The following is a 25,268-nucleotide window of genomic DNA, read 5'->3' on the forward strand; positions in this document are numbered from 1 at the left end:
TCTGACCGCTCCCTGTCGTCTGTGTGTGTTGCAGCTGTCTGTCCTGCAGGCTGGAGCTCTCGGCGTCAGCAGCTGCAACGTGGACGGTTTCACGCCGCTCCACGTGGCCGCCCTGCACGGCCACTCGGCGCTTGCCGCCCTGCTGATCCGCCACGGAGCCAACGTTAACGCCCGCACCAACCAGAGTGCCACACCACTTCACCTGGCGAGCCAGAACAGCCACGTCCAGGTAGGAAGGAAGCTGCCAACAAAGTGACAGAGGGAGTTTGTCACTGAGCCTCATGCTGAGTCACAGTCGTACAGAGCAGTAATATTTTCTGATGGCGGTCCAGTTGTTTACAGTGGTGCTCAACTGATCAATATATCAGCTAATATTCTTTATACAGAATACAGAATATATAGAAAATGGCACGTATGGAGTGACTTTGGAAACAGGCTTTTTTTAAAACTGTGTGAAGTTATTCAGACGTCTGTTCAGTGGATCCTGGAGTCGATGCAGAATCAGCCTCAGTGACTGATTCTAAAGCAGCGCTGTAATTAAACAGTGCTGAGTCACACTGTTGTCATGCTAGTGATAATAATAAAGTTTTTCACAATAGTGTGTTATGTAGAAGTGGGTCAACCAGGACATTGGCATCTCTCTGCAGTGAGGAAGTCAGGGTCATGCATCTGTCAGGTTCACTGGCACCACCTTGTGGCATAAAGACAACAGTGCAGAAAGAAGATATAAAAACTACAAGATATAAACTCCACTGAAGATCCAAACCAACAGTGAATGTATCCACTAACAAGTATTTTGTGATTATCAAAAGCTGTATTTGTATGCGACTAGTATTACCAGCAGACTTCATGTGATTTACATCTGTGTTTCATGCAGCACATCTGCACAGAATAAGTAAAGTGACATAAACCACTGGATATGAAGTCAAGGCTCTGCATCATATGCAGCTGGTTTATAATGTAGTTTAGAGTTGTTTTATCCACTTTCTACTTGTGTTACAAGCATAAATACACATGTGCAGCTCATTTAGATCAAGGAACAGATGTTTTATGGCTGTACCTGAATACGTTGACAACTTTTTGTTGCTCCTAACCTTCATCATCTCTCATTGATTTATACTTCAGTATAGCTGTTGATGCCAGTTCTACATATTATGATTTGCAATTGAATTTCCTACTTGTTCAGTTATCTGAAAATCACAGATGTTGATCCGCAGAGGATGATGCTTGGTAATTTGCAGTGGGATTGTTTCTTTACAAATTACGTACATGGCAGATTCCAGTCTCGTGCACGAACGCAATAAAAGAGCATCATTCATGAACGTGTTCATGTTTTTGATCAACAGTGAACGACAAGCCGTTAAGTGGTAAAAAAAAAAGAGAGTGATGCAGACTCGCAGCAGCAGAGAACAAGAAAGATCATAGAAAAATGACTATGGACTGAAATGTCGACATGATATACAAACACTTTTTGACAGTGACCAACAGACTGATGGATCCAGTCTTCTCCAGATTCGTCTCCATGCAGTTGTCATGCACTATGATGTGTTCAATTTAAATTGGAATTTCTGAATTTCTGAGTCTGACTGGAAAGTTCACATTTCATCTGATGAACTGACTGTGTGTGTGTGTGTGTGTGTGTGTGTGTGTGTGTGTGTGTGTGTGTGTGTGTGTGTGTGTTCCAGGTGGTGAGATTTCTGCTTGAGTGCAACGCCAAACTGAACAAGAAGGATCACTATGGCAACACACCTCTGATACACGCCTGTCTGTGTGGAAACCTGGAGACGGCCACCACCCTGTTACAGGTAAAAACCTGAGCACCTTTATGTTAGATCCTCTTTTCTGTCTCTTTTTCCCGGCAGTCACAGTCAGTGTAAGTGTAAGTAAAATGTAAAGACTTAAGTAACGTGCTCATACCTTGAATTTGTTCTTAAGTTCAGTACTTGAGTTTAGTTTCATTCCACTGTTGTTTTTTTGAATAAAGGTCACCTCTGTCTGAATGACAGCCAAGTCAGTAGAAGATACAGTTTTTAAAAAATATTAAATGACTTTTAAAGACAAACTGGTGTGTGTGTGTGTGTGTGTGTGTGTGTGTGTGTGTGTGCGCGTGTGCGTGCGTGTGCGTGTGCGTGTGCAGAGTAATGCGTTGGTGAATGTCGTGAACCTTCAGGGGAACACGGCCCTCCACGAGGCGGTACGGGGTGGACACCAGGCTCTGGTGGAGCTGCTGCTGAAAGGGGGAGCCTCGCCTGGCATCAGGAACAAGAGGCAGAGGACGCCACTGGACTGCGCCTACGAACTGGGCGGCAAGGTGGTTCAATACACACACACACACACACACACACACACTACGGGGACACTGGAGCCCATTTTACTGAACGGGCTTTAAAAGAGTGTGTGGCTTTTAAAGGGTAACTGATATTTTTTGATCAGGACCTTTTTTTTAAAGTGCAACTTTCTCTTCTGCAGAACACTGAGATCCTGAGAGCTCTGCAGAAAGCGTCTGGACTTTCTCCTGATGCTGAACCAATCAAACTCCTCTCTGTGCCCAAAGGAGCTCTGGGTAACAAATATCAGAATTAGTTCATTGTTCTAGATGTTATTTAATTCAAGCTTTAGAACAAAACAGTTAATCCATCCTGAATTTTCTGATTTATTTTCAGCCTTATTTCATATTCATGTTATGAACAGATGTTTTGTCTAACTTCAGGTTACACTCTTTTTTTCTTTAGCAGAACTTGTCATCAAAATTCAGATCATGCCAGAGTCCGATGAAATGGTTTATAGTTTTATTTTCCTTGTCGTCTCTGCAGCTCATTCGTTCGTCCAGCGTCTGAGGCTGCAGGATCACGCCAACGGCAGGAGACAGAAAGCCCAGTCCATCAGCAGGTGGCCTCTCACCAAACCTCACCTCTCAAATAACCCTAAATAAGAAACTTGAAGTAATTGTATTAACTGTGTTTGGATGTTCTTTGGTTCAGGATTCAGCAGATGAAGAAAGGCTCCTCTGGTTCTCCCCCAAGGTGTTCAACCATGAACCAGGTACACTGTGCTCATTTTTACTGTGACCAGAGTGAAGCTGCAGGTTTGATCCCCCAGCTCCTCCTGTCCACATGTCAAAGTGTCTTTAAGAAAGACGCCGAACCCTGAAATTTCTCCCGATGGTCAGACTTGCACCCTACATGGTAGCTCGCTGCCATCGGTGAGTAAAAATATGACTGTTGTTCAGGACTTTATCTCAATTTCTCCTCACAGGTGAATCCAGACAGGAGGAGGTTGAGGCGAGGGGAGACAGTGGAGGTCAGCAGCCCCGCAGCGAGCCTCGACGCTGGGCCCCGGCTGAGAGAGCGTCCCCTGGGTCGCTGTCACACCCTGGACTCAGGAGAACAAACGGTGGAGCAGCCTGAGAGGTGTGAACACACTCCGAACACGAGCGAACTCACTCCACACGAGATTAACCTGACAGACGATACACACAACGCTGAAACGCACTCCACTTGCGGCTGCAGCACCGGGAGTGAGACCCCATCATCCTCGCCCTCTAATGCACCGTCTGAACCCACTCCTACACACACACCAACCGATTACTCTGCTTCACACGACCCCACCAGCCAGAGTCTCTGCCCTCTGAACGAACAGTTAGAGTCATCCGACGACCAAACTCAGACCGAGAACGAGGCTTCGCAGTCAGAAGGTAAAGACGGAGACTCTGCTGACCTTCGACACACAACCGAGAGCGATGGAGGCGATCAGAGGGACACCAACCAAGCAAGTATAGAGTCAGATCACGGAGACTGTGACTAAAATAGAGACGATGTGAGGAGTCGTGCAGTGTTTATAGAGGAGCACTGGACTGGTGTTGGTGAAGACGTCACACAAACACCAAAAACTAAACATCTGCCAAAAGGAAAAAAGAAAGCACACAGTTTCTGATCAGATGTGACGTCGATTGTCTGATGAAGCTGAGCGGAGTGACTTTGACCAGCTGATTTCAACCGTTTTAATCCTATAGAAACAAGATTTAAAGTAGTCGGTTCACCCAACTTACAAAACAGTATATTTTCTCACTGATCCCTTGTGGTATCTCACTATGCTGATAGATTTGGTTTAGGGATCAAACCTTCCTCCTGACCAGGTTCAAGATTGAACTTGTCTCTCTACTGCAAACACTGAAATCAGTATCCAAGCTGTCGGTCACCTTCATTAGTCCAAATCAATAGATGGATATCTCAACACCTGGACATATGAGTGAGAAAATGTGTTCATAATTTGGGTGTGCTGGCCCTTTAAAGTCACAATGAAATGATAAAATGTAGTTTTTCTGTGTTTTCTGTGTCCCTTTAATGGTTTACTCTCAGATTTTTTTGAAGCACAGCTGACAGCTACTCACAGCAGTAAAATATATTTTCATTCACTTATAATGTTTTACTTTGGAATCCCATCACTTTCAGTTTCTGTAAAACATCACATCTTTAGTAGTTAAAGTAACTGTGGATCAGTTGATGTGCAGAAAACCAGAGCCTAACTGACATCTTGTTCATTTACACTGTTGTTTGATAATTTAAAGGAAACAGAGCATCAATGAAAAAAAAAAATCATGAATCTTTTGGAACATCAGTGTAAATCAGACGGGGGTCAGTCGCTCCAAAGATAACTGGCACCAAAACTAAAACTTTAAAAGAGAAATTAAGAAATTAAAGCTGCAGGCAGTGTTAAATGGGAATTTTCACTCCAGCGCTGGCCTGTACTTGTCTTCAGGCCACGGCTTATTAAAAAAAAAATTTGTAAAAGATGCGACGATCAGGGGTCAGGATACTTCTGAAATATTAAAATTCAACACCGCTTGCAAGCTTCACAATAAAGCATCATCATCAAGATCTGACCTGGTCAACGTAACATGAGACGTACATGAAAGGAGAGAATTCAGTTCAATCTGAATATGTTATTTCCTGTTGCCAGTAGGTGGCACTATGACTAGGACTCAATATTGGCATGTAGATGTTTTCAGGTCAGGACTTTAATCAAACATGAAGTTTGCAGCAGAGTTTTGGTGAAACATGGAAATTCAGCGCCTCACCACAGACACACCGTGCAACAAATCCTGGCCTTTAGATTTCCCCGACCGAACTCGAAGTCAATCCGAGCGATTCTCCAGGAGGAGTTTGTTAAAGTACAAATACATGTAAATGGAAAAAAAATAAAAATCACTGAAATGGCACAGTTAATTCAAAAGGGCTGACTTCCTGTTGGGTTGAGGTTGTGACTTCAAGAGGCCTTTTTCTACGTGTCATGAAGATTCAAGCAACTTGATCCCAACCATGGTGAACATTTGGGGGCGTCACGCCTGAGCCAGAGTACTGCAGCACTTTGTCATTTTCAGCTCTGACACTTGTGCTCATTTTTGTGTGCACAAGAATCACAAGGCCCTTAAAAAACAACTTAATTCTAATAATTTCCTGCATTATGTCTCCTCCTGTTTCAATGTGAAATTTACTAAAATACCATTTCATTGTGACTTTAACAGCTCAGATGTTGTTGGTGACATTAACAGACTTTCTCCCAGTTAAATTCGTTCTGTCTGAAGGGATCTTCGGCCTCTGCGGCTCCTTTATCTCCTCCTCCTCCTCCTCCTCCTCCTCCTCTCATCTGAGTTTGAAGCACTTTCTTCTTCTTCTAGCCTTGACACAAAGAAAAAGGGATGCAAACTGACGTTATTTTAGTTTCATATTGTATGAATGTTGTTGCTTTGGTTTTGTTTTAAGCCACTAGACTGTAGCTCTGATCTGAGCACCAGACTTCATCTGTTTTTGTTGTTTTACTTGAATGCTAGAACTTGTTTTCACTGTTAAAAAATGATTTACAGTTTAGTTGATTTGCTCTTGCTCCTGTTGAATGTGTTTTTATTGGGATCATTTTATTTTATTTATGACCCTTGTCGATGTTGTGTGTTCAGAGAGGCACAGCTTCTCCTGCATGTGTTTCCTCCACAGACAGAGAGCAGGTCAAAGGATCAAATAGCGTTTTTAGTCCATTAATTACAAATCTTACATTTGATATCAGCTCCACCAAGACAGCAGCAGCACAGCCAACATATAGATTACAAAATCTATAACACATTTTTGTTAAGACAAAGATGACATGTTTAAAGAATATACTCAACAGATAATTATCAGACAGACGGTAATTATATACATTAAAACATGTCTGTTGTCCTCAGATCTGTCCTTTATGGTGCATTCAAGAACACTGACAAAAAAAATGTCATTCAGTCACTAGTTTAAAGGTCCAGTGTGTAAGATGTAGCTGAGTTTATTGGCAGAAAAAGTAGTTAGTAGTTTGGTTAAGTAGTTTTAAAGACTGGTGAAATATGTGTGGTAAAAATGACAACATGAATGAGTTTGTTTTTCTGCTGCTGGCTGAGACTGCTCTGTCTGAGGGTCCCTAAACGCACCAGCCGGGACATGTCAGCGTTAAATAGTGTCTCTGCTTGTAGCTGCATTGTGACGCAGCAATAACTTCAGTTGGACAAGAAATAAAAGTAGCCAAAAGAACTGGAGGACAATTCATATAATTGATTGTAAGTAGTGAGGTATCAGGTATCAGGACGCTGCGGCATGTGAACGCCTGATCCTGGTTTCTGATCAGTCTTTGTTGGTGCAGAACCACATCGTGGCTGAGACAGGGAGAAATGAAGACACACCTGCACACAGATGATCAGAAAACTGGATACTGAGTTGTGAATAACCAGATTTCTCATCTTCCATCCAAACATCATGTCCAGATAAAGATCAGAACCAGAATAGGACTCAAAACCAGGATACTGGAGCGCATGCAAACACAGTCAAGCAAGAATTCCCCACAATTTGCTGGTTAAATTCCCAAAATCTGAGAAATTGCTACTTTCCTCTGATTTATACCCATTTAAAATGAATATTAGTGGGTGTGTTGGGCCTTTTTTTTTTTACTTGCAGACTAAAGTTGAAATTTTAGTTTTAAATGTTTGAAAAGTTGATCAAGTGTAATATTGCAAAATCGAAGGTTTTTTATTGAATTTCAGTTTATCAATGGAATTATTTTTTTTATATCATGATGTAATAAGGCTGCAACTATTGATTAATTTTTTTCATGATTAATCAGTGAATTGTTTGGTCTGTTTAATATCAAAAAGAGCCCAAAGTAACTTCTCCAGATTGTTTCTTTTGTCCAACCAACAGTCCAAAACCTAAACACATCATCATTTACTTTCATAGATTGGAGGGAAATTAATGATTAGTGAATTCACACTGTTTCAAATTTATTTTTGGGGGATGGTGTCAAGTATTTTCAAGTCAAAAGTCATGACTCACTGGTGTTTTAAGTCCAGGTCCAGTTGCAAGGCCACTTTAATTTTGAGTCTAAATTCATCAAATTTGTCACTCACTTTTAGCAAATATTATTTATTTAATTCAATATTGATGGTTCCACTGATCTCGATCAGGTTACGAGTCTTCGCAAGTTGATTTCTGCAGCAAACTGAAATGAAGTGAAACCATCGACAGCCTGGGGGATCGATCAGTTGGTCAGCAGAGATGCCAAATATGCAGGAGTTCGTGAGCAAAAACACCAGTTTGGTCCTTTAACATTAGAAGCTATTTAATCGTATTAAATACAACTTAATGAAGCATCTGCAGTACTGTATAACTGTCATCATCAGTGTTACTGTTCACACTAATGTCACATCATGTCCACTTCACACAGATCACTTCTCCTCCATGACCTCTGACCCTCTGTTCTTTGTGTTTACATCAGCTTTTTTTTTTTTTTTTACAACGTTAACCGTCCGTTTGTCTCCACTTGATCTGTTTTTCAAACCGCTGACTGTGTAAAGTTATTATCATTATTATTATATACAGTCAGTGACAGAAACATTCACAGACTCTCCAGCAAAGCAGCGTCTTTGTGTTTCCGTGTCTCGTTTAAGCAGAAAGGATGTCAAACCCAATTAGAAGTCTTAATTATTTTTGTACCACTGTTTTTAATTTCAGGTTTGGATGTTTAAAGATGATGTGAATGTGCCTTATTTAATTCACACCCAAATAACCAATAATAAACCTGTCATTGAGACGAATTGTTTTCGTCTGTGCTGTTTTTTGTTTTTTTCTGAAGAAACTTGAACATAAATCATTTGGCAGGTTTGGTTTAATTTTTTTCCATGTTTAGTGACACTGTCAGGGCATAATATAAATAAAACTAAATTAAAATTTAAGAAAATGTTTGACACTTTTGCTGGAAAAAAGACTGAAACAATTAGCCAATTATCAAAATAGCTGGCAAATGATTTTCTTTTGCTTGACTACTGCATTATTAGAAGCGTTGCATTTTAGTTTTACCAATTCTGATATTGAATTATGATATTTTGATGGCCAATACTTGTACTCCTATGCAGGACTTATACTTGTTTAGTGTTTTTACACTGTAGTTGGCCTATTCTAACTCACCTTATTGAAGGATCTACAGAAATAGCAGCTCCACCTCATTTTCTTCAGGGTGGTTTGAGCATGACCCGCCCTACTCTGCCTCTGATTGGCTTACCCTGATTTTCTTACTCCAACCTTAACCAATCACTCCTCAAGCCTAAACATACCAACCAAACGATCTAAATCAGTAAGGGGAACGACTGTCTAGAAGGGAATCCCAGACTTGCGAAAAGTCTCGCGAGAATGATAATTTTGAGCCAAATAATAATCTTTCCCCACACTTAACCAAGTGTTTTCTGTCCTTAAACTTAAACAGAACTTAACTACAGCGGTGTCACATTACAAAATGTATACAGTGTAACAGTTGAGAATAACCGCGTGAAACTCTCGCGAGAATATCACATATCTAGAGTTCCCATCTGGACAAGACCGCGCACAGCTGCTTCCCTGAGCATTTCAATGGGAACTTCCGTGATTTCCTCTCAGTGGATGAGAGTCTCGAGCTGGTTCAGGTTATTAGTTGGATTTATATGATAAAACATCTTGCCAGAGTCCAACGTGTGTTTTGATTTCAACAGGTGAGTCACACAGGTTAGAATAATAAAAACATGGCGTGATGCTGCGCTCCCAGAGCTGAGAATCAGATGTTGTGAAATGCTAAATCTGATGAAGATGCTGATTTTTAATCCACATGTTTTCTGCCAGTTTGGTGGAAAAATCATCAACCAAAAAACGAACCGTCTTGTAGCTTTAATGACGACTGTTGTATCGGTTTACCTGCCAGCTGCTGAATATCTGAGAACAAGAATTTATAGCTGAACATATGATAAGCTAGCTGTTAGCTGTTAGCTAGCCTTAGTTGGCTAACTCTCATGTATGTATCTGTTGAATATGTTCATGCTGCTGTACTTTTGACGTTATAACGCCTCTGTTTGTAACCTATTTTATTGAAGTCAAACCATTTATTGCATGATATCACGTGGCCTTTTTGAATACTCGATCATAATTGGTCAGTTACAACGTTATAAGGTATGTTTTTTCTTTATAACAGACTGGAGGAATAATAAAATCACTGTTAAAGCACAAAAATCATTTTAAAAATGCCTTTTATGTAATTATGATTTTAAAAGTAACTAAGTAGCTTATGTAGTGTAATGTATACTTAAGTACAAGTAAAAGTTCTCACTTGAAAATAAAAAAAAAACTTAATTACTTAATTAATTAGCTTCATGAACGTGAATATTTTCAGCAGGTGGAGACGTTTTGTTTAGCCTCTTGTCAGGTTTAACATCTGTATTCTCGCGGTCAGAAGTAGCATTTTTCATTCTTTGTTTTATTCCTGCTGTCTACAGTGATGTGATCCAGAATCCAAACAAGCTGTGACTCCACAGAGAAGCTGGAGCAAAAGAGAGAATGAGGCTTTAAAGTCAGAGGAACTTTCAAAGTAAGTGTTCATCATCCTGAGTCCAACTTCAGTCCTCACTGGTTCAGTCTGGACTTCTCTAACATGCATCTTTACTGGGATGTCATAGTGGTCGAGCAGGGCGGCCAATATATAAAACCAGTATCAAAACAAACAAACAATCTAGTATGGAGGCAGGATAAATATTGGGATAAATATTTAAAGGGATATTTCTTTTATTATTTATTATTCCAATAATGAAATTATAACTGATAAGAACAGGCTGTAATAGTCTGATTGGACAGATTATGTCACAGCAGTTAATTTAAGGAAAATGTTCTGGAACAGTAGAGCTATACACTGTGATAAAAAAAAAAAGTCAGATTACAATTATTTTGAAAGATATTGTGATTGCGATATGATTCATGATTTATCAGTCGATGCCAGTCACCTCAAAAGGCCAGATAATCAGCCTGGTTAATCAGCAGACCTGTTATCGTGTAATAATCAGTCAATGTTTAGATACAGTGCCTGATTTTCTTCTGATACTTGACTCCATGCAGACTTTTTATCACGTGTTTCATATTGTTAGTATTTCTGTGCTTGTTTTCTGACTGAGCCAACATTTATCCTTCTGTAGTTTCTTTCTGTGGAACATTTTGGTTTTATTGTAAGTGAGAATGAACCAATAACGATGGACTGTGCTGAGCAGTATTGAATGAATGAACTGATGGATAAACTGGTAATTTTATTGGAAGCATGCATCATAACTCAGCCCACATTTGGTCACTTATCTCAGCAAAATAGATTGTTTATTGACAGCTGAAATCTGTCATCCGTGTCCCTCCGCGAGGCCAGAATGTCCTCAGGCCACAGGCTGAGAGATGTGGAGCAGCAGCGCCCCCTGCTGGACGGGGAGGAGGAGCCGGTGGAGAGTTTCCGCAGCGAGGCAAAGCAACTCTGGTTCATCCAGGACTGCTGTGGCATGGTGTGTGCCTTCATCACCTGGTTCCTGGTCTTCTATGCCGACTTCGTGGTCACCTTCGTCATGCTGCTGCCCTCCAGGAGCTTCTGGTACGCCGTGATCAACGGCGTGGTCTTCAACAGCCTGGCTGTGCTGGCACTGGCCTCCCACCTCCGCACCATGCTGACCGACCCGGTGAGGAAGCTGAGAGGGTTTTAGGGCGAGACCAGTTGAGGAGAAATAGGAGTTTCAGCTGAGCTTTAACTTTTTTCCGTTTCTCCTCTCCTCAGGGAGCCGTTCCAAAAGGAAACGCCACTAAAAAGTACATGGAGAGTCTGCAGCTGAAACCAGGCGAGGTCATCTACAAATGTCCAAAATGCTGCAGCATCAAACCTGAGAGGGCTCATCACTGCAGGTCAGACGGATTTTACATGAACTCAAAATCAGTGTTAACCTTGTTCACATGTCCATATGGTGTTTTTCATTTGTTACAAGACATTCAGGAGTAAAATAAGCAGTAAACATTCTTGCTTTGAAACTGCAGTGAGCGAGGGCAGCTGTAGTCAGCACTCGGTTCAGATGGGCTCTGTCTCCACCAACTCCTGAGAAAAATATCTCTCTTTCATTTGTCTTCCTTCAACAGTGAGACTCCAACTGTGTCTGTCTGATGATCTTTTTTTGTTGAAAACTTTTATGCATCAAAGGGAAATAATGAACATTTGATGCTTTTCTGTGAAAGTTTTATGAAAATGTTGTTTTAATGCCAGAGAATAGTCCAGTTATGGTTACTGTGTCTCTCTCTTCTTGTATTTTGAGTAAACAAAGCTAAAGATCAAGTTTTCTCTGTGTATATCATAATATCATTATCATAATAATAATAATTGTGGACTATGAAGCAGAGACGAAGGTGCCAGCAGGTTTTTGTTTTTGTAGTTTCTCACTTCACACAAGTGTGAAGAGATAATGAGTTAGACTAGTGAAGAAGTAACTCTGTCGTGTTTCCTCCTCCTGCTTCTTCTTCTTCTGCAGTATCTGTAAGCGCTGCATCCGCAAGATGGACCACCACTGTCCGTGGGTCAACAACTGTGTCGGAGAGAAGAACCAGCGCTTCTTCGTCCTCTTCACAGTGAGTTCAGTCACTGGTTTTGTTTGTTTTGTTTTGCAAGTGAAGGAAAAAGGAAGAGAACTTGTTGAAAAAGTACATTTGAGTGATTGGAGGGTTCGTTGTTAATAATTAAACCTTTGCTTGATCACTTTATCATTAAATGACTCAGAATTTCTTTTTTTCTCTTGGAAACCAGTCAGTCTGCGTCTGCTGATTGAGGAAGCAACAATGGTGACGAATCTGTGTGTGAATAGAGTAGACTGTGCAGCACTTTCATTAATAGTTAGAAAAAATGTTAATAATAGTTGCTGCCCTAAATGCACCCAACCCCAGCACCATGATAGCTTTTGTAGGCAGCTGCAAGACAATTTGCTGTTGATAAATGGCACTAATTGAAGTTTAGCAAGTTGGAACTGAAGGAGAACACTCAGACTTCATTCAGCTGCTGTGAGTGGATCTGCTTATTGTGATGATTTCATTCAGATAATCAGAATTTGGTGCAAACTTCTTAGGTTATAGATGCAGCTTTGGCTCATCACAACTTCTTAAAACCAGCTGCTGTTTTAGTTCAGTTAGTGAAAAGCCCTTAAATGGTCTGAAAGGCAGGAATAATTAAAATAACAAGAAAAAGGGAGGGAAGCCCTGAGCCCTGTCCTCAGTTTGAGAAAGGTAGCATCTGCCTGAACGCTGAGTTTGGAAGACTTTGCAATCCGGATTTGCTGCCAGTCAAAGTCTTCTTTTCTTTTTCTTCATGCCTCTTTAGTGCCTGTGTTTGTGCACGTATGTTTCATTTCAAAATGTCTCCCTTTTCTGCAATTAACAGCCTCCAAACTTTGTCAGTCATTTCCGTACATGTTTCCCATTTGGCACGACATGCTGAAGTTGATTAAAAATCCTCTCTGCCCTCTGATTCTGGGATGTTAAAACACCAACAGAGTGAAAAGCTCTGATAGATTTTCTTGTGCCTTCAGATGTACATCGCTATGATCTCCAGTTACGCTCTGGCTCTCTGTGGATGCCAGTTCATCACCTGCATCAGAGTCCAGTGGAGCGGTGAGATTTTACCTTTCATCCTCAGCTGTCTCACTCTCTTACTGTAGGACAACAAACCTCAAGCGTCATCAAATGTCTGCTCAGATGTTCAGCAAAGTTCTCAGAAAGTGTTTGTAGAGACGCTGTTGTGACAGAACCTGACTGTAGTTCACTGTGTTGCTCTTCTGTGCTCAGAGTGCAGTGATTTCTCTCCTCCGGTGACCATGATGCTGATGATCTTCCTCTGCATGGAGGCCCTCCTCTTCCTCACCTTCACAGCTGTGATGTTCAGCACTCAGCTGCACTCCATCTGCAACGACGAGACGGTGAGAAGTTCAAACTCACGTTCATAGTCAACTCATATTTTTTCCGTTAGTTGATGGCAATCCAAAAACTTCCCGTAACCTACTTCTGCACTCCAGGAGTTTTGAACTTTATTGTTCACCAGGCGTGACAAAAGCATTCATTTCCTTTTTTTACTATTAGATTTATCCTTGCCTCCTGATATTCATTCAAACAGCCCTGTTGTGTGTCGTAATGAGGCTCTGTCTGTGTGTGTGTGTCAGGAGATCGAGCGTCTGAAGAACGAGAAGCCGACGTGGGAGCGTCAGACTCGCTGGGCCGGGCTGAGGTTGGTGTTTGGAGGTCAGCCGTCGCTGATGTGGATCAGCCCCTTCGCTGGACTCAGACTGACAACGTTTCTCCAAAAACGCACCTGGAGGGGCGGGGCGGAGTTCTCCGTCTGATCAGCCGTCACTCAAACTCAAACCAAACCACAGTGGTGCTGTTTCATGGTGGCGATGAACCTGCAGAGTCCAGCCGGACCACAGAGCCTTCATCTCCTCAGCGGGTCCGTTTACCTCAAGGACGTTTCTGAGCTGCAGAAACCAGGTTCAGACTCTGCTGCAGTGCCCCGGAGCAAGACGCTCGGTCTCCGTCTCTAACACTGGACCTCTCATCGTCCCCACTGGTAGTGAACACAAACCTAACTCAGTCTGAATGACTGGAGGCCGGTGCTGCCACACGTGTGGAGAATCTTTAGAGGACTTTCAGTCAGACTCTGAATGTTTTTTTAATTTGCTCATTAGGATGCTGGATCTTCTTAGAGCAGTTACTGACTACAGACTGATGATCATCTCAATCGTTTGGGACCCGCAGCTGTAACTGATGTGTGTGGTGTGTGTATCAACATGAAGCTGTAAAATCACAATCAAATGAAATATAACACATTTATTATAATGATTACTGTTGATTTTGAAGGACAGAATGTGAATCTGTTTTATAGGCTTGCTGTGGAAGTCGGTGTCACACGGTGTTCAGGCATTCACCGATTACACACTTTCCTCTGCAGCCACCACCGTTGTTGTGCTTTAAAAAAAAAACTTCTTTTTCACATATCAGCTCCCACGTTCATCAGATATGACTCTAATTTCTAAAATACTCAGTGTGTTATCAACACGTAGTTCGACAACGAACTCTACATTTATAAACTCAAAGTGTCTGCTCTGTACAGCAGCAGCAGAGTCACAGAAGTCAGATTTCAAACGTGATGCTGCAGGCTAATCACAGCCTGACATGAGGCTGCTTGACAGCTGGATGTGTTTGTGCAGACTGACATTATACAGAGCTCCAGCATCAGCAAACAGTGTTGAGGTGCACAAAGACCTAAGAGTGAGTATTGTGTTGTTCAGTACATTATCGTGAAGGTGTTAGCTGGTGCTAATTTATTTGAATGAAAGCTAACTTCTGACATGGAGATAACATTACAGCCGCCATGTACTAACAGTCTGTGGCTGTCAGCTACAGTTGTTGGGGTCAGTGTAGTGGATGTTTGATCGATCTGCAAACTCCAAATTTAGTACTGAACCAACCGTCTAGGTATTCTTGTTCAAAGTAAGGGGAAGATCTGAAGTTTTAAGGTTCAAAATCAAAGTAAGCGCTTAAGAAACTTATTCTACTTGATTTGCAGGCAGGTTTCAGTCACAGAAATGTCACGTAGGAGCAAAATAAACTGAGCCGACAAGCGTGACGTTTTGCTGTTGGACATTATCAGACAGGAAGACTTGCAAAAGTTTTCAGAAATGCTTGTAAAATCTAAAATCCTGTTGTTAAATCCCCCAATAAACTGGCAGCCACGATGCACATCCCCCACTTTGGTCCAGACTGAAAAATCTCAACAACTTGAGGCTCTGCAGGAGCTCTGCAGGAGCTCTGCAGGAGCTCTGCAGGAGCTCTGCAGGAGCTCTGCAGGATGCATGCAGCCTTTTAAACTGACAGTAACAAGCAAGGATGAGTCCTCTTCTGTAAGTTGATCAGCTTTTTATTATTGTCACTTGTCTGTTGATGTAAAGTTAAGGCCGTTATCCTGCAAATAAAAGAACCACTCGTGACTTTAGTTTAGAAAATTACTGGATGCGACAAATTCTCTTAAATCCCTTGTGTGTTCCTCTTAAATCTGCTCATGAATGGTTCTTCCCTGAGGCCTGATGCTCTCATACTATCATTTCTTTGTGACTCTGACAGTTTGGCTGTTTATTGTATGCAGTGAGGTTGATCTTGTGTGCTGTGCATCAAGCCTCACTTAAAACTCTTGTTTGACATTTCTGGAGAACGGGAAATACTTCAGTACAATCAATTTCAAACCGCAGCGACCGTCAGGACTGGACGGTCTTTTTTCCCTCCACATCTCAACAAGGTGAATGTCACAAGGTGAACAGCTGATTTCAGTGTTTCTCTGGTTAATTTCAAACTTCCTCCTGAGCAGAGTGTTTTCTATATTGATTACTCACTAAATTATTTTCCACAGATTCTTAAAAAGTATTTCTCTTGAAATCAGTGTCTGTAGGTCCTGGAAAAATTGTCTTAAATTGTCTTAAAACATCTTTCTTTTGCTTTTCTGTGGAGAGGAGTGAAATCAGTGCAGTCCTGCAGACTTTTTTTCTTTCTGAGCAGGGTCGTGTTTGTTTTAGCTCTCTAAATTTAATTTTGAAAAGCGCTTCAGAATCCTCACAGCTGCATTTAAACCCGATGACAAGCTTGCAGACAACGTGGAAAATTAATCTGAGAGAATGTGACTTTTCAGAATGTATCTGAGGATGGGGTGGTTGTGTGTTTGTTTTATCTCAGAGATCTCAGAGCCTTTTGTATGTTTGTGTGTTTCCACTTTTCAAACACTTAGAATAAAGTTCCTCTCTACCTCTTTAAAAATCTCAGTTTCTGACAGTTTTTGTTTTCTCTCAGAGGACAAACCCTTTTGTTTTCAGTGACCCTTTGACCATGAGACAAAATTAATCACTGTCATCAGTATTATGGTGTCCCGTCCAACACTTCTTTTGTTTTTTTTGTTCCACTATCAGAGCTTTAAATGTTCTGACTTGTTATTGTGTTTTTAGCCATGCTAGCAGTGTAGCTCCAGAGATGAAAACATCGTCCTGTTGCTCCACCTCTTTGGTCCAGACTGAACAGTTATTCAGTGGATTGTCATGGAAGCTTGTGCAGATATTCATGATCTCCAGAGGATGAATCTTCCTGACTTTGTTGATCCTCTGACTTTTTCTCTAGCGCCATCCAGAGGCTGACATTTGTGGATTTTTGAGTGAAATATCTCAACAGCTATTGGCTGGATTGCCGTGACGTTTTGTTCAGACCTTCATGTTTCCTTCAGGATGATCCTCTGACTTTTCATCTAGCACAATCTTCATTTTAATGTATGTGATTCTTTGGATTATTACCTGCAGATCAGCATTAGCATTTTTTTTAGCAGATTTCTCATCCTGAATCCTGATCTTAACTGGCATCATAAATTGCCTTGAAAAATCCAGTTTCCAGGTCTGTTCAGTTCTGATTTCTGCTCTGGATAAATCTGAATTTTTGCAGTAATGTTATTTGGGAGTTTGTGTTCAGACTTTGTGCAGTTGTGTGTCTCTATCACAGAGCCTCCATCTGTGACAGCAGCCCAGTTTTCCCACTGACTCAGGCAACACTTTGGCTCCAGTTAATCATTCCTGATCAGACTCTGCCTGCACCTTTCATTCAGAGGAGAGGTCTCCGTTTGTTCAGACATGTTCTTCAGGGTTCTCTGCTCGTTTCTCGTCCTCGTCGTGTTTTGGGGTCCGGCTCACGGCGGGCCGATGACAGACCCCCACCCCAACATGTCGGACCAGGAGCTGTTCTGGGGCTCCGACCAGTACGACTTCGCTGTGGTGCTTCGTGCTGCAGGGCTGGAGTGTTTCTGGCACTTTGCTCACCATGGAGAGAGATTCTACCTCAACTTCATGGTGAGAAGAAACTCTGAGGCACCTCGCCAGAGACAACACCCTGTTATTTCCCAGCAGCGTCCTGTACGCCACTGTTTTCCTGATGTGTCACAGCCTCTGGCATTCATTCATTCATGTTTTACAAATGGTAACACATCCATACTAGTATACAGTTGTTAAATAAAAATGGTCCCCTTTTTTTTCTTTTTTCTACAGTATGCAAATGTGTCGTGTTTCTGTCTGTCTGTCTGTTTCCTGTCTGTCTGCAGGTCCAGTGGGTGACGGGAGTCGGCCATGACAGACACCTGTCTGTGAACATCAACGCTCCCAGCGGTCTGATGGTGTCAAGTGTTGATGACGCGAAGGGTCAGATCAATTTTGTGGCCGAGGAAACCGGTAACTGTCTGTCTGTCTTTCTGTCTGTCTGTCTGTCTGTCTGTGGATCTGCACTACTTTTATTTTTTTAACTTCATGTGAATGAAGCTGCACTGTTCCTTTAAAACTACACAAAAGCACAGATGAAGAACCGCATATCCAGGAATTTATCATTTTTCATTTGAAAGCAGCTTCTGGAAACAAAAAAAAAGGGGAAATAGTTAAAATTGTAAAATAAATCTAGAATAAATTGGCCACGCTCAAAAAACACACTTCCAGGCATCAAATATGTTTGACATTTTTTAATATTTTGCTCTGCTGTAGCTGCAGAAACTTAACAACAAAAAGTTTGTGCTGTTTTAATTCACCCTGTAATAATGAGATGAGTGAGATGGTAGATCATAGTGTGCACCGGTGGAGAAACTATTCAGATATTTTACTTCAGTAAAAGTACTAATACCATAATGTGAAAACACTACTGCGAGCAAAAGTCCTGCAGTGAAAATGTTACTTAAAGGGATAGTTCACCCAAAAATGAAAATTCAGTCATTATCTGCTCACCTTTGTGCCGATTGAATGCTGGGTTTAGTTTTTTTAGTCCACAAAACACTGCTGGAGTTTCAAATGGAAAAAAACAACTGAAAAAAAAAACTAAAAGCCTCCATACTGCTTGTCTCGTAATCGTAATCTTGTCATCTAAGTCTCCTAAAGTCTTGACATGCCATTTGCACACCGTCACAACACACACACCAGTTCAGACAGTGTGCACACACACGTGAACGTGGCTCCAACTAAAAATGATGTCTTTCATCAACTCAGCATGTCAGGTGTTTAGTGTTTCTCACTTGTTGTGTGTCCGTCCAGGTTTCTATCAGATGTGTTTCAGCAACTTCCACAACCACTTCGGCACCATGCAGGTCTTCCTCAGCTTCGGCGTTTACTACGAAGGCTCTGAAGACCCCACACAGAGCAAAGAGGAAGAGAAGAAGAAGAAAGAGGAAATCAGCAAAGATCTGAACAACACACTGAGCGTCATCGAGGTACAGACACACACAAACTCTCCCTTTTTATTGGTAGAGCAGGAGTAACGACAAACACAACACAATCAGGCCAAACAGAAGCAAAACATCAAAGTAAAACTGAGGTCAAACTAAGACACAAGCAAAAGACACTAAAAGACAGTAAAAATAAGACAGAACATTAAATCTTTTATTTTTTGTGTCTGTGTTTTGCAGGAGGCGAGTCACAGGGTGGAGAACCACGTCTTCCACATGTTTCGCTACTACAGCTTCGGCCGCATGAGGAAGAGCGCCGACTACTTCCTGCTGCTGTCCAACTCGCAGTACATCACCTGGTGGTCGACGGCGCTCAGCCTCCTCATCATCACCTCCGGCTACCTGCAGCTCCTCTTCCTCAAAAGACTCTTCGTCACCAAGACCTGCACGGAGGGCGAGAAGCCGCGCTGCTGACGGACTCACAGGCCGGATGTTAACAGATCGGTGTGAAAAACACCTAAATCTGTTCGCATGTGTGACAGAAGAGTCGCCACAAATTATACTTTAACTGTACTTTTTTTCTGGGATTGTGTTTGTGTACTTGTACTGCATTTCTTTACACAGTATCACGATACAAAAACACCTCCTGTTTTTAATTTTCTTCTTTCAAAAAAATGTAATTTCTTTATCCAGTATGCATTTTGGGTAACACCTGATTTGAAGGGGTTTGAATGAGACATAAAGCTACTATAAATTTCACAACAGTTCCCGCCCTGACCTGTTCCTGTTTTTACAGGAAATGCTTAAAAATGCAGAATCAGCACTCTGCTGAGGAAGTTCCCTTAAAATGGAGCTCCCAGGAAAATATGACACAATGACACGGTTATAACAGTCTTATGACCAGAGTCAAAACTAACCACATATGACAGACTAATGTAATGTTAACACATAAGTAAGTTTGATAATCAGGTCTGCTACAGCAAGTTTATGACACGTTTATGTCAAGTTGTTATGACATCCAAAACAATGTCACCTTTGTATAAACTTTGCAAAAATGACGTAATTGTTCATGGTGTCATGTCTCTTCAGATAAAGTGTTAACTATCTCTTAAGCGCCAACTTGCTCTTTTTAAACGTCAAAATATTCTTCATGTCAGTCACTTTCTAATGTTCTAAAGCAGTGGTTCCCAACCTGGGGTCCAGGCCCACCTTAGGGGGTCGCCAGAAATCACAAGGAGTCCCCAAGACTTTTTCTGCTCTGAGGTCAGGGTCTGAGAGAACAAAGTTTCATGTTTCAAAATGTGTCACTTGTCTGTTAGACTTGGCTTATTAATAATTAATGAATTTCTCATTTTCATTTTTGTTCTTGTTTTTTCTCTCTTTTTTCTTATTTAAAGTTTCATTAGCCAACGAATGGCTCCACCAGACAAAACAAGGAAAAAAGTTTGGGAACGACTCTTCTAAAGTACAAAATGGTAAAATGGGGACATTTCACCCAAGAAGTCAATAAAAGTTTCCTCTTCCTCTTAAGTCCGTGCAGCTGTTTTCACTGTTTGGAGAGATTTTCTGAAGCTCGTCACAGTTCAGATCAAGTCGATGGCCTCTGGTGTCTGATTCTTACCTGATGAACATCCAAGTGGAATCAAAACATCATCAAACTTTTGTTGCGTGCAGTTTGTGCAATTTTATTCTCACGGCTGTTTTAATGACCAACCTCACCTGGCTGACCTCTGTGGAATGTGGGCAGTTCTGTGTGAGACTGTGTGAGTAAACTCCGCCCCTCCTGTCCTTCCAGGAACGTTTTAGACGGTGATTTCCTGATCATAAGGATCATAAAGATTTGGATCTTACTTTCAGTTTAAAGACCAGACAGACCAGATAGACAGAACGGACGTAGCAACGGGAAACAAACAGCAGTCTTTCCTGACAAACACCAAGGTTTTGTTGACCTGTTGATGCACCTTGACCTCATCCAGACAGGAACTTTGTGGCTTATTTGCTTTTTCTTTCTTTTATTTCCAAATCTTCAGACATTTTTCTCAGCCCAACGTGTGCAGAATTGCAGAATTTCTACGTTTAATAACAGGCGTTGTACTGGATCATTGCGGTGAAGAGGGAGCTGAGCCGGAAGGCAAAGCTTACGATTTACCAGTCGATCTATGTTCTGACCCTCACCTGCAGTCAGCGATCAAAGGAATGAAATAGCGGCTACAAGCGGCCAAAATGAGTTTCCTCCATAGCATGTCGGGTCTCAGCCTCAGAGACGGGGTGAGGAGCTTTGTGTTCCATTTTTTTTTTTTTTTCCAAGTACAACGGGACGTTCTTCATCCTTAAACATATGTCATTTGGGACATTTGCTGGAAAGACTGATGCTTCTGTTTTTCAGTCTGCGGTTCACCATAAACCACATTTGATCTAAACGCTCTAAAACTGCCGTTTCTCTCAGTCATTTACAACAACAGCCTCACTTTAGAAGATACTGTGTGCTGGTTAAAACACACTGACGCCTGGTTCTGAACCACTGAGCGGGGCCTGTTGGACAACACAGAGAAAGTGAAGCAGATGAATGTAGCAGCTGTGTTTGTTTGTGTGTTTCTCCTCAGTAGATGACCTTCTCTCCTCGCAGTGTCATTCCCCCCGTTGGAGCTTCCAGGCATCGACTCGGTCGGCGACACTCAGCTGTGAGACTTTGAACAGGATGAGCAGGTTTAAATCTGATAGATGTTTTTGTTGTTGTGTCTGTGCCACTGATCTGTCAGAGCATCGCTGGTACAAAGAATGTTTCAGGGAAACGCCTGAGAGGAATCAGGAAGTTACAGCGGAGCTAAAAGTCAAAGAGACTTTCATCTTCTCTCATTGGCACATTTGGGTTCAGATCAGCTGCTCATCAACAGGTAAAGAACCTCCGAAAGTTTTTGATCATTTCTAACCAAACAACCTTTAAATTTTTTAATTTATCTTTAATTTAATTTCTATGTTTTTTTTAAAAAAATATATTATTTCTTTTAGTATCTTTGAGTATTTATTGGGGACAGTATGTGGCCTACTGCAATTTTCAAATCGCAGAGGGAGCAATATTTGCTAAAGTTAGACCAGAAAGAGAGTTTACTGTTGAATCTCATTCCCAGGACGTCAAATATCAACGTTCTGGGTTGGTAAAGTATCATGAGAACAGCAAAATAATGAGAGGAAAAAAGGAAATACAGGAATATGGCACCACACACCTGTAGTGGAGAGAGACGTTTGCTTAGCCTGGGATTATGTTTTCTGTTTCAAGACAAATAAAAAGGTTTTGCATATATTCATTATCTCTTCATATATCTTAATGGTTTTGTATTTTAAAGAACTAAAGTAGAATAAAACAACTGAAAATGAGCTGGGGCCATCTTTAATCCTTCTCTGCAGCTTCTCCCAACAGATTTCTGAAATTTGATTCAAAGCGATCAGTAATTATGACGATGCAAGCTTTAATTCTTTAATGCTCCTATTTTTGAAGTTGGGTGAAATCAAAAGAAGCTTTCAGACAAATGACAACAGCACCACTGCGCTCTGAAACACATTATTTCCACTGGTTTGCCCTTAAAAACGTACGTGGTGTCTGAAAAGGCCTGAACAGTCCACTGGGATCCTCATATCCTGCTGCATTCAACTGCACTCAGACATCAGAGTTTTGCTCTTGTAAAATTTCTAAACCAGCCACAACTTTTCATAAATGGCAGCTGGAATGGCAACGTATCTTTTTTTCTACCTACATCCACCCAGGACTCAAAATTACCCTTTTTCCCCCCGGTGTCCCACAACTATCCTGAATTCTAGTTTCATCTGTCCTGGATTTAACACCCACTGTCCCAGACTGAAGTTCTTCTTTTTCCTTGTACTGTCATGGTTTTGGTTTTTGTTGATTTCCTGTTTTATTTTGTAGTCTTGGTTCTCCCTCATGTGTCTAGTCTTTACTTCCTGTCTTTGTTCTTTTTCCCGCTCTTTTTGATTGTCATGTCTTTCACCTGTTTGCCCACCTGTGTCTCATTAGTTCTCTCTATTTAGTCCCTGTGTTCCTCTGTGTCTTTGTCAGTTTGTGATGTTTCCCATGTCAGTCTGCCTGCATCCCCTGTGTCTCCCTCCTGTGTCTCCGTCCTGTGTTTCATCTGTGTTATTTTGCCCCTGACCTGTTTTGTGAGTTTGCCTTTTTGGATTCTGTTTTGTTGGACCTTGGATTTTTACCCCCCTTATTATCCTTGTAAGCCTTTGTTTCGTTGTTTTACTTCATTAAACCTTTTTGAGCTGGTTCTCCTGTTGTCTGCGTTTGGGTCCTCCACCGAGAATCATAACATGTACATGATAAATATAGTTTTAGCTTTGTTTCAGTAAGGCACATCATTGACTTTTCATTCATTCTTGTCTTTCAGAGAGGGACGCAAGTTTTTTACACCAAGAAATAAATAAATTAATGTGTAACATTTGTTGACTTGACAAGAAATTTCAAATAAAGAATTTGTTGTAAACAGAGTTTCACAAAGTTAATAAACAACTCTTACAATTAGATTTCTAAATGTAGTTTGGGGATATAGTGGTTTGTAGTGTGTTCAGCAGCTGGACAGCTGTCCACTTGTGATTGGATCACCTAAGATGCCTGTTAACTCCAGGTGTGAAGAGGCTGCTGCACACCTTTGTTTCAGTTCACCAGACTTAATGTTTAATTCACAAATTCACTTCAGCTCAAATCAGTTGAATTTCTGCACCTGTTTAATTGAGCCTGGTTAATTTTCACTTCACTGTGGCACCATTCCATTTCGTTCTAAGCTAACTGTCTGTCCTTCTCTACAGGAACATCATGAGTGAACTAGATTACGCAGGTTTAGGCCTGAGCATAGTAGATATGGTCTTGTCCATGTGCAAGACAATCTACAGTATGTCTCAGGAGGTGAAGGCCAACAAGGAGCGCTGCCAACAAATTGCAGAGAGAGTCAGAGTGTTGGAGGATCTGATTCTCACGATCAAACCGTACCAGATCTCCTCTTCTGTGTACAAGGCCCTGAAAGAACTCTACACCACTCTGGAGTCTGCAAAGACTCTGATCACGAAGTTCTCCAAAACTAAACCTTTTGCTGGGTTCATGAGGTCCAGCAGCATTAAAGACAAGTTCCACGAAATGGACAAGAAGCTCTCGGACCACCTCCACATCCTGTCTGGAGCTCTGCTGATCCACCAGGGCAAAGTCATACACAAGATGTACAACACTGTCAGAGGACAAAAACAACCTGCATCTAGGTCCTCATCACCTGTCCCCAGCATCATGTCACCCATGCAAATATACAGCCCGCCGTCCACGACGCCGTTCCCCAGAAACATGTCGCCCATGCAAATGTGCAACCCAGCAGCTCTTGCACCTGTCCCCTGCGTCATGCCCTCCATGCAAATGTACAGCTCCACGCCTTTCCCCACCTTCATGCCTCTGCCCGGAGCCATGGCCCCCTTCAGTATCACCACCACCCGCATTGTCACCAGCAAGTCAGCTATGTTGTCCCCCACTGATATCCCCTCCACCTTGGCCAACCTCTTTCCCAAATGATTTTTTCACACACAGTGCTGCCCCCTGCGTTTTTTTACATTAGCTCAAGAATGCACCATTTTTTTTCGGAAAAACTTAAATAATGATAAATGAAGTAGTCAGTGCAGTTACACTAACGGGATGTTCAGCCCGCCGGCGACAAAGCATCAGCCTATAAGTCATTTTCAGTGGAAGCCGGCGGCGTGAAGCCAGCGACTGACGCCCAACACAGGTATTTTACAGCTTTAGTTAGTACTTTTAAAGTTAAAATTGTACATAAAATGCATGGACTTAAGGCTGGACGAGCAACAGGAAATCAGAGACTACTGTCCCACACCTTACAGAGACCTGCTCCTCGTCCGTCATTTCAGATCAGGCTGTTCTACTCGAGGGGTTTTATCTTTTATCATGAAAATAGTAACCATATTATCATCACCATCTTGTTGTGTCTACATGTACATTTACAATGTTTATACAAATAACTGTATATATTGTTTTTGTTCATTTTATTATATATTTTATTTAATAATATTCTGATTTTAATTATCTGTACATGTGTTATATATGTTGGACGGATGAAGGAATTAAAACTTTGTATACATTGTGAAACCCTGTGTTGTATAATGATAATCAATTACCAAATTATTAAATAATTTGTTCTAAATGAATAGTCTACAGCACTTCCAGCTTTCAGGGACCCTTCCCTTATTTTCTGTGCATTTTGAAGTAATGCAGTAGAGAAAGTTGATGGAATATTCAAAAAATCTTCCTCTTTATTACAAACTCCTCCTTGTGTATCTAATTTTCTCCAGATGCAAAACCCTCATCAGGTCTATCTGTATCACGTTTACTTTACCTCCAGGAATCAACAGTGGTGAATGGAACCAGCATTAATTTGCATTTTCTTTTGACAGTTTACTCAAAACTAGGTTAAAATTTGTGTTGTTTTTGATAGAAATACAACTTAAAATTGGTTAGAAGTTCCACTCATCAGGTATTTACACTCACAGTTTCATTTAAATAAAATAATCTGGAAAACTTTCTGAACATTGTACAGTTTTTGTATCAGAACTTTGTTTTTCTTCTTTCGTCCTCCTTTAATCATCTCACGACTGCTCAGATTTATCTGATGGTC

The 25,268-nt window shown here is 41.3% G+C and overlaps 4 protein-coding genes across 5 annotated transcripts in view; all 4 read left to right on the forward strand.

Moving 5' to 3' along the window:
- Window positions 1–4,332, forward strand: part of ankrd27 (ankyrin repeat domain 27 (VPS9 domain)) — a 30,093-nt gene extending 25,761 nt beyond the window's left edge. The window contains exons 22-28 of the mRNA XM_084733597.1: window positions 35–229; window positions 1,686–1,805; window positions 2,138–2,311; window positions 2,470–2,563; window positions 2,814–2,889; window positions 2,982–3,042; window positions 3,256–4,332. Of these exons, the coding sequence (XP_084589723.1) occupies window positions 35–229; window positions 1,686–1,805; window positions 2,138–2,311; window positions 2,470–2,563; window positions 2,814–2,889; window positions 2,982–3,042; window positions 3,256–3,804 (1,269 nt within the window). The 3' untranslated portion in view covers window positions 3,805–4,332. The remainder of the gene's footprint in view (window positions 1–34; window positions 230–1,685; window positions 1,806–2,137; window positions 2,312–2,469; window positions 2,564–2,813; window positions 2,890–2,981; window positions 3,043–3,255) is intronic.
- Window positions 4,333–8,894: 4,562 nt separating this feature from the next.
- LOC146317064 (palmitoyltransferase ZDHHC7-like) lies at window positions 8,895–14,198 on the forward strand. 2 transcript variants are annotated; one of them, XM_084733696.1, is made up of 8 exons: window positions 8,895–9,034; window positions 9,809–9,900; window positions 10,712–11,017; window positions 11,113–11,237; window positions 11,852–11,948; window positions 12,899–12,980; window positions 13,155–13,285; window positions 13,526–14,198. In XM_084733696.1, exons 3-8 carry the CDS (start codon window positions 10,718–10,720, stop codon window positions 13,703–13,705), a joined length of 915 nt encoding a protein of 304 aa, XP_084589822.1. In that variant the 5' UTR covers window positions 8,895–9,034; window positions 9,809–9,900; window positions 10,712–10,717; the 3' UTR covers window positions 13,706–14,198. The 2 variants fall into 2 exon arrangements, with proteins under 2 accessions (XP_084589822.1, XP_084589823.1); XM_084733697.1 differs by having other exon boundaries at window positions 10,717–11,017.
- Window positions 14,199–16,828: 2,630 nt separating this feature from the next.
- tmed6 (transmembrane p24 trafficking protein 6) lies at window positions 16,829–19,911 on the forward strand. Its single transcript, XM_084733745.1, has 4 exons — window positions 16,829–17,236; window positions 17,485–17,611; window positions 18,455–18,630; window positions 18,826–19,911. The coding sequence occupies exons 1-4, from the start codon at window positions 17,021–17,023 to the stop codon at window positions 19,057–19,059; spliced, it is 753 nt and encodes a 250-aa protein (XP_084589871.1). The 5' UTR covers window positions 16,829–17,020; the 3' UTR covers window positions 19,060–19,911.
- A 1,329-nt stretch (window positions 19,912–21,240) lies between these two features.
- Window positions 21,241–24,414, forward strand: LOC146317066 (uncharacterized). Its single transcript, XM_084733698.1, has 2 exons — window positions 21,241–21,479; window positions 23,410–24,414. Exon 2 carries the CDS (start codon window positions 23,417–23,419, stop codon window positions 24,152–24,154), a length of 738 nt encoding a protein of 245 aa, XP_084589824.1. The 5' UTR covers window positions 21,241–21,479; window positions 23,410–23,416; the 3' UTR covers window positions 24,155–24,414.
- Window positions 24,415–25,268: the final 854 nt, after the last annotated feature.

This window comes from Lutjanus erythropterus, chromosome 13 (genome assembly GCF_056507025.1).
Source record: "Lutjanus erythropterus isolate fLutEry1 chromosome 13, fLutEry1.hap2, whole genome shotgun sequence".
In the NCBI taxonomy this organism is placed as follows: Eukaryota; Metazoa; Chordata; class Actinopteri; order Lutjaniformes; family Lutjanidae; genus Lutjanus; species Lutjanus erythropterus.